Source organism: Passer montanus, unplaced genomic scaffold, assembly GCF_014805655.1.
Source record: "Passer montanus isolate IOZ18808 unplaced genomic scaffold, ASM1480565v1 scaffold18, whole genome shotgun sequence".
Classification (NCBI taxonomy): Eukaryota; Metazoa; Chordata; class Aves; order Passeriformes; family Passeridae; genus Passer; species Passer montanus.
The window spans coordinates 17,970,673-17,978,702 of NW_024365381.1; the positions used below are offsets into that span (position 1 = coordinate 17,970,673).

The 8,030-nt window shown below is 46.5% G+C and overlaps 1 protein-coding gene across 1 annotated transcript; it reads left to right on the top strand.

Annotated features, from left to right (window-relative positions):
* Positions 1-51: 51 nt before the first annotated feature.
* Positions 52-6,183, top strand: AHSA1 (activator of HSP90 ATPase activity 1). The gene is made up of 9 exons (XM_039704904.1): positions 52-314; positions 615-805; positions 989-1,071; positions 1,709-1,826; positions 3,372-3,460; positions 3,802-3,936; positions 4,681-4,782; positions 5,322-5,373; positions 5,776-6,183. The coding sequence occupies exons 1-9, from the start codon at positions 235-237 to the stop codon at positions 5,946-5,948; spliced, it is 1,023 nt and encodes a 340-aa protein (XP_039560838.1). The 5' UTR covers positions 52-234; the 3' UTR covers positions 5,949-6,183.
* The last annotated feature ends 1,847 nt before the right edge of the window (positions 6,184-8,030 follow it).

An 8,030-nucleotide genomic window follows, 5' to 3' on the forward strand; every position in this document is an offset into this window, starting at 1 on the left:
GACTCCGGGAGCTGTGGGCCGGCGGGGACGGGACGGGACGGGACGGGAGCACCGGCCCCGGCCCCAAGCTGCCTGCAGCGCGGCGGAACCAACTAGCCGGGCGGAACCAATAAGCCGGGGTCGCGCGGCGGGGGCGTGCCGGAAGGGCCCGCGGCGGGCGGAAGGCGGGAGGCGGCGCGGCGGTTCTAGCAGCTTCCACGGGCGCTCGGAGCGGAGGCGGCAATCCCGGTCCCGATGGCCAAGTGGGGGGAGGGAGACCCGCGCTGGATCGTGGAGCAGCGGGCCGACGCCACCAACGTCAACAACTGGCACTGGTGAGCGGGGCCGGAGCCGGCGGGAGGCGGGGGGCGGCGGGCCGGGGCGGCGGGCACGGGGCCGCTCCTCGCGGGCGCTGCTGAGGCGGCGCTGCCCGGGCCGATCCTCCGCGGGGCCCGTGGCGGCGTGCCCGAGCCGAGCTGTGCCGGGGGAATGGCTGCAGGTGGCCTGGGGAGGAAATGTGCGTGTGTTTGTGGTGAAGTGGGGCAGGGGGACAAGAGTGGGGAGCGCTGGACAGTCCCCGGGTGCGCTGTCAGCCTGGCCTGTCCCACGTTGTCACCTGCTCGGCTTTCCTGCAGGACAGAGAGGGATGCCTCCAACTGGTCCACGGAGCGGCTGAAAGCTCTCCTGCTGCCTGTCAGGGTGGAGGGAGAGGAAGGGACATGTGAGGTGACAGAAGTGAGCAAACTGGACGGAGAGGCCTCCATTAACAACCGCAAAGGGAAACTGATCTTCTTCTACGAGTGGGCCATCAAGCTGGCGTGGACTGGTGAGTGATATGCACCCCTCCTGTTCCAGGGTCAGATGCATGTAAAACATCAAGGGTAAGGATAGACATTTCATTTGGGAAATAATAATAAAGGGAAGTGTTGTATTTTGATACAATGCAGGTTTGCTTTGACAACAAGCAGAGTAAGAACGGTTGAGCTGAACAATATAATTTTAATTGCAGGCACCTCAAAGACAGGAGTGAAGTACAAAGGTTATGTGGAGATTCCTAATCTCTCAGATGAAAACGACATCGATGAAGTTGAGGTAAGCAAAGCTGGACCTATGGAGTATTCTAACAGGAGTGCTCACAGCACTAATATTTCCCTTCTTGTTACCTTTCTTAGAACATTTGTGTAGAATTTTTGCTGCTAGAGACTGCTGAAGTTAACAGAATCAAAAAATGGTTTGGGTTGAACGAGATCTTTAAAGGTCATCTGTTACCAGCCTCCCAGCCATGAGCAGGGACACCTGGCACGAGACCAGGTTACTCAGAGCTCCATCCAGCCTGGCCTTGAACACCTCCAGGATGGAGCATCCACAGATTCTATGGGCAACCTGTTCCAGTGCCTCACCATCCTTAAAGAATTTCCTTCTAATTTTTAATCTAAATCTACCCTCTTTCAACTTAAAACTGTTATCTTTCATTCTGTCACTGCACTCCCTGAGAAAGAGCCACTTCCCTGTCACGTTGCATCTTTACCAAATGAATTCCTGGCTGCTGGATGCAGAGGGCTCTGTAGCACAGGGAGGCATTTGGGCACACACGTACAGTGCTGCAGGCTGGGAGAGGTGAAGTGAAAGATGAATGAAACTGCAGGGCTCTCTGTGATGTTGAATTGATAATTCTTTTATTACCCTGCACATTTGTCCTTGTTAATCAGTGCTTGTATTTATTGTTCAGATCCTTGTCAGCCTTGCTAAAGATGAGCCTGACACTAACTTGAAGACCCTGATGAAGCAAGAGGGTGGAAAGAAAATTAGAGATGCAATGAAAACTTACATCAGCACTCTGAAAACGGGTATGTAACTGAGAGGGAGAAGTGTGATGGGAACCCATGTGGACTAATTCTGAAGAGAAGAGTTGTTCTCTCCATCTCAAGAGAAAGGTGTCACAGCAATAACAGTAACTTTGTGAAGTTGTATTTCTGACTCTAGACAGCATAGCACAGCCCAGAAAGATTGGTTTTGGTGGTAATGCAGTAATAAGCAGTATTTTTGAATTTATGTTTCAAAACTGAGAATGCCTTCCATATCCTGAAGCTGTGGAGGAAATGAAAGGCAGTAATGCATGTTGGTGACATTGTCACTGCCTGTGGCACAATCTGGCCTTCAGCTGGCTTACTCCCTTGGAAAGTGATATCTTCTCCAGTTTGTCATTTGTTTTTGGGGTTTTTTTCCCTCTTGCCACACTGGTAAAGACATCTAGTGTTACTTGGATTTTAGAATAACTGCTGTCTGGAAATTGCTCTGCAGGTTTTGTTGGTGTCTTTTAATGAGCTGTTTCAGCATCTGGATCCTTTTTTTTTAAAGTTAAATCTAAGTCCAGCAGTTGGAGTTAAATCAATGTGCTTTGGTTGAGTTTGGCTTTCCTCTCAAATACAGGCTGGGAATGCTACAGTTGCTTTTTATATCCATTTAGTTACATTGCATTGCATGTCCTAGATATGCTGGGTACAAACTACCACTGATTGCTGTTTTTCCAGGATTAAATTTCTGTACTCTTGGTTTTTTTTCAGGCACTGTAGTGTTCAGGCTGGGAGATGCAGTCACCCAGTGAAAGATAAGAATGCTAATCAGAAAAATCTGTATGATCTTGTGGGCTGCAATAAATGAGAATAAGTGGGAACCAGATATTGCAGGATACAGGTTTATGCACATATGATAAAATTCTGCTTTCTAATGGAATTTTGCTACTCTGAACAGATGAAGAGGAAGCAAAAGGAGCAAAATGTTGTATAATTGGCAAAAGCAGACTGAACTGGAGAAAAAGCAAGTGTAATTCTGATGGAGTTAGAAAAGTGTTAGTGCTGCTGGACCTAGTGCAGCTGTAGGTGCTGGTGAGGCTTGCCTGGCTCTCCCTGTGTGGTCCTGGCATCTGGTGTAGATAAAGATAAATCAAAGAAGTTACTGTTGTTTACTGCAGTGATACAAAAAATGGAAAAGCTTGGTTCGGTGTGTCTAGGCCAGCAAGGCAAAAGTTTTTGAGGTGTGATGTGACTGCAATTTATAGTAGAGAGTGAGAGAGGAAGAAAGCTACGTAAGTCTAAGGCTGACCAGCCTTACTGTGAGAGCAGCGTGTGGAAGATGCTGTGAAGAGGAGGGAAGTTCCTAATGGTTAGTGTGGGCAGGTTCTGACAGGGCCTTTGGTGGAGTGTAGTGAGGGAAAGAATTAATTGCTTGTAAAAAGGTCTGTTTACTTTTTTAAACACTGTTTCAAGTCATGGATGCTGGCCAAGAGCAAGGGGGAAACTAGGAAGCCCTTTTTGATTGTGTATTTCAAAGTACAGTCTGAAGGTTTACTTGATTTTTTTATCAGTTTCATGGGCACATTCCTGTCTTTCCAGAATTTACCCAGGGCATGATTTTGCCCACAGTGAACGGTGAACATATGGAAACAGCACCTCAGGTGGCTCCTAAAGCAGAAGACCGCAAGGTAAACAAAACTGCAAGCATGCTTTGGGATCAGTGAAGAAAGTACACTGTATTAGATTCTGGGGCTTACAGGAGCAGCCTGTGTTGTGTGTAGGATATATATTCAGGAACTGGCAATCTGTGGAATAGGTGTGACTGTTTCCATTGGCAGCACATGATGTTTCTTCCAAGCAAAGTGATCAATCTGCTTTTTACATTTAAGTATGGTTGTATCTTACTGCATCTTTACTAACAGCCTTGGTTTTTCCCCTTGCATATGTGAACCATTTATTGGTTTTTTGGTTTGGGGTTTTTTGGTGAAAAAAAGTGTGTGTGTGTTTGTTTTCCTTGTTGTTTTGTTAGACGGCTGCCAGGAGCAGTACTGCCACACCACAGTCCAAATCCATAGGAGTCAAGATCCCTACCTGTAAGATCAGTTTGAAGGACACCTTCTTAACATCTCCTGAGGAGCTCTACCGGGTATTTGTTACTCAGGAGGTAATGCCTGGCTTCTTCTGACAGTTGTTCTTTGCCTACAGGGGCTCTTTCTTATAAGGTTTTTAAGACGTTCTGTTGGGCGCTCACAACCCATGAGAATGGAATCAGAAAGCAGTTCTGAGAGTAGCTGCTGAAAGCTTGTGTGTGCATCTTTTCACACAGCTGACAAGAGGGGATTAGTGCCAACCAGAAGCAAGTTCCAGACTGCTGTCAGCATCTGTCTGTAGGTGTATCCCTTATGCATGTGGCCAGATCACTTGGGATTTACAGTTGTGTGCTTCTGGTTTGTTTTTTCCTTTTCAGGTTAGGTGGTATCAAAAGCATGCTTTGGGAATAGCTTCCACTTTTCCGCATGCCGTTAAATTAGGAGGAGAGAGCAGCATTGTGTCATTATTTAAACATAGTCTTTTGTTCTTCCTGTTTTGATAAGAAAAATGAAAAAGCAAAGAATATTTTTTTCTTAGAACTAGGTTTCATTAAGAAATCAACAAAGTAAATCACTGTGTGAAACAAAACAATGCATAGCACTATGAAAGCCAGAGGTTCTTTTTGGGCAGGTGGAATGTTGCTGTAGTAGCTAAAAACTTGCTTTTCTGGCCAGGGGTTTTGTCTTTTTCTGAAGACCTTACACTATTGACCTACCTCCTCTTCCAGAGCTTTTGTATCTAGGTGGGAGGCATTAGGCAATGAGTTTGCAGGAAAATAACATCAAGTAATACAGATCTGCTCCTGAATTCTTTTCAGATGGTCCAAGCTTTCACCCACGCACAAGCCACCTTGGAGGCCGATAAAGGGGGCAAGTTTCAGTTGCTGGATGGCAGTGTCACAGGAGAGTTTGTTGACCTAGTAAGTACTAACCAGTTCAGGTGTATCTTGCTCAGAGGCAGTGCTGTTATCAGGCTGTAACTTTTTATCAGTTCTGTTACAATGCTTTTGTTAGCTGACCGTGGGGTTCCACCTGGTGCCCAATAGTTACCTATAATTTCTGTGGCTATTGAAGCATTCTTAGTAGCATGGATTAATGCATGGCACTTCAGTCTGGGAGAAAATGTCACTTCCAGTCATAGATCTCCCCTGTCTTTTTGTGATTTTACTTGTCAGGGGTTGGAGGAGCATTATAGACAGTAACTGACCCTCCTTCTCTTTGTCTCCATTGCCACTAAAGTCTTCTGGACAGTCAGGGACTCTGTCTCAGTGTTTGGGGCTACATACCTTTCTAGAAGGGGATTGAAAAGAAAATGACACTTAAAATCTGTTTCCCTCTGTGTGTGTTTTTCACAAGGGATCTCTAAGGCTTCATTCATATCAACACAATTCTAGATGTTTTCTGTTAGACTGTAGGATTTACAAAAAGTTACTACTGAATCTTTGTCTTCCTTTTCAAGGTTCCTGAGAAGCAACTTGTTATGAAGTGGAGATTTAAATCTTGGCCAGCTGGTAAGTAGTCCAGAAATGGACTTGCTGTCTTTGAAGGATACCATCCCCATTTGCCACACTTAATTGTGGCTCCTGATCAGGGAGCACAGGATGTTCTGGGAGCTGCTCCAGTGTTTTTCCAGTTTCCTATCCCACATTATCGTGTGTGCATCTTCAGCCACTGTGTAGAGCAGTGACCAGGTAGGAAGGATGAAGTCGCTGTTTTTGCAGCTGTAGCTGCAACTGCTTCAAACTGCAGGGAGAGGGAGCCCTCTTCTCGCAGTGTTTCTAGGGAAGGCCTACAGCTGCCATAAGTAGATACTCTGGGAAGGACCTGGAAGAGTCTTAAGCGGTGCCTTGTGAAAGGAGGGGCTGTGTGTACTGTACTACACACTGCTGACAGGTCTGCTTTGGTTCCTCTAGGGCACTTTGCAACCATCACCTTGAACTTCAATGACAAAGGTGGCGAGACGGAGGTGTGCTTGGAAGGTAAGGGCGTTCCTGCCAGTGAGGAAGAAAGAACAAAGCAAGGCTGGCAGCGCTACTACTTCGAGGGCATTAAACAGACATTTGGTTATGGTGCCCGCTTGTTTTAATACCGGTTGCTGGGAGGCTCTGCCTGAAGACTCTGCCACATGGACTGATAAAATTCTCGCCTGTTCCTTTCTAATCTTGGCCCTGCCGCTGAGTAAAGTGGGATGACAGGTGATGAAGAAGGCCATGGAGCAGCACCACTTTCAGTCCCTCACTGCTTTGTGCATGTCTTGTGCTGCAGGGGATTCTCTTACATGTACATACTTCTATTGCTAAATAAACCTAACTTAAAAAAACCCTGTGGAATTCGTGTCCTCGGATTGGCTTGAGTTCAAAGGGTTGGGTGATAGGCTGAGGGAGGGATCTGTCTAGAAAAACACCGATCAATGAGGATTGCTGATGCCAATGTGATTTACTCCTCACTTCTGGGGGAGTACAGAGCATGAGCTTGATGCAGTTTTTAGTCTGAGCAGCTGCTCATTTTCCCTCTGCTTTTGATCTGCCGGTAGTAAATGTTTCAAACCCTTCCCATTTTTGAAGGGATTTGTGATCCAGTTCAAGCTGCTCCTCTCCTTTGCATATCCACTTCAACACGGTCATTTCTTGCACTTCCACTAGTCTGCTCTACAAGAATGACAATCATGCAAACCAGTGCTATGGAAACTGCCAACTACTGGATGGTTCTAGAAGGTTGTGGGGCCTAGGGCTACCTCCAGCTACCTCCAAGAGCTTCAGGCCAAAGAAACCTTTTCAGAAGTAAATCCCACCTCCACTTAGGGTCTACAGGATGTAGTACTTTTTGCTCATCATACTTCAGCTATTGCTTTAAAAGGTGAGAGAGGAAAAAAAAAAGCTTGTTCTCACCTGTTAATAGCTTAGTTCCTGGAGCTGTCTTCAAAAGCAATGAACTTGTTTATAGGAGGGGTGAAAATCTCATCAGAAGTGTCAACCTGCTTAACCTCAAGGGTGAGAGAAGTGCTTGGTTTTCTTTTGGAGGCGTGAGCTTCTCTTGTATGCTTTGTTTTTTCCTAGTGTTTCCTGCAGAGCTCCTCTAGTAAGCTAGAAGACAGTAATGTTACTGGGTGAAATTTACTGGTTTGGGGATTTTTTTTTGTTTTTAAAAAAATTTTTTAAAAATCTGAATTGTATGTGGTAACTGTTCCCTTCAAGAGGAGACAAAAAAACTTTAGTGGCTTTTTTTAAAACCCCCTGAATGTAGTCATTGGAGTCTCCTTTTAAACTATAAAGCCCATTCTGCCTGTTCTCACTACTCCAAAGTGCTGAAGTATGAAAAAATTATGATAAAAGTGTGTACAGACAGACATCAAGAATGCAGCATGGGACTAAATTCTGTAGTGTGTACCTGTGAGAACAAAGGAAGTTGTACAAAAAGGCAGCTGCAGATATGGTAGAGCTTCCCTGTGCCATGCAGGGTTGTCTCCTAAAGCACTGGCTGGCTGGGAAAATGGATGCAGGTGTTTTGCCAGGATTTTTGTGCACAGATGAACTCCTGTATGCACCCGGTATGGTGCAGGGCAGCACGTAACATGACGGAGCACACTGATCTCACCGTATGCTTGGGCTTCTGTTTGGGAAATCCTGGGCAGCAACGTGGGAAACCTTAAACAGCAGGGCTAGCAAGTGAGTTCACAGCCAAAAATTTGGTAAAAGAAGAGCAAAATTATTTAAAAACTGAAAAAAATGAGCTTGTTCTAAGTCAGCTGGAGACACAGGTGACAGCTGAGTTGCGGTCTGTGCTGTGCTTCGGCAGCTGTGCTGCATGGCAGTGCTCGCCTGCTGCAGCCTCTGCTGCCACAGCTGGGCCAGAAGGCAGGCCCTGCTAATCACCTGCTGCTGGAAGGTTAGGAAGTGGGACAGGAAGGCAACTGAAGTGGAATTTTAATTGCCTTCCTTTCATCACAAGCAGGGTTTACTTCAGGCATCCTGCTGCTACTCTAATAGGGCACGCTGTGGCCTCGGCCAGCAACCCACATGCATGGGGCTGATGGACTCAGGGCTGTGCTCAGAGGCCATTGGAGGGCTCTTCCAGCAAAAGTGACTACCCTGAGTTATGCTGGTGCTTCCCCAGCTGGCTCCCGGCCCTGCAGGCTGGAAATCACCATCCCCACAGCAGCAGAACAGGC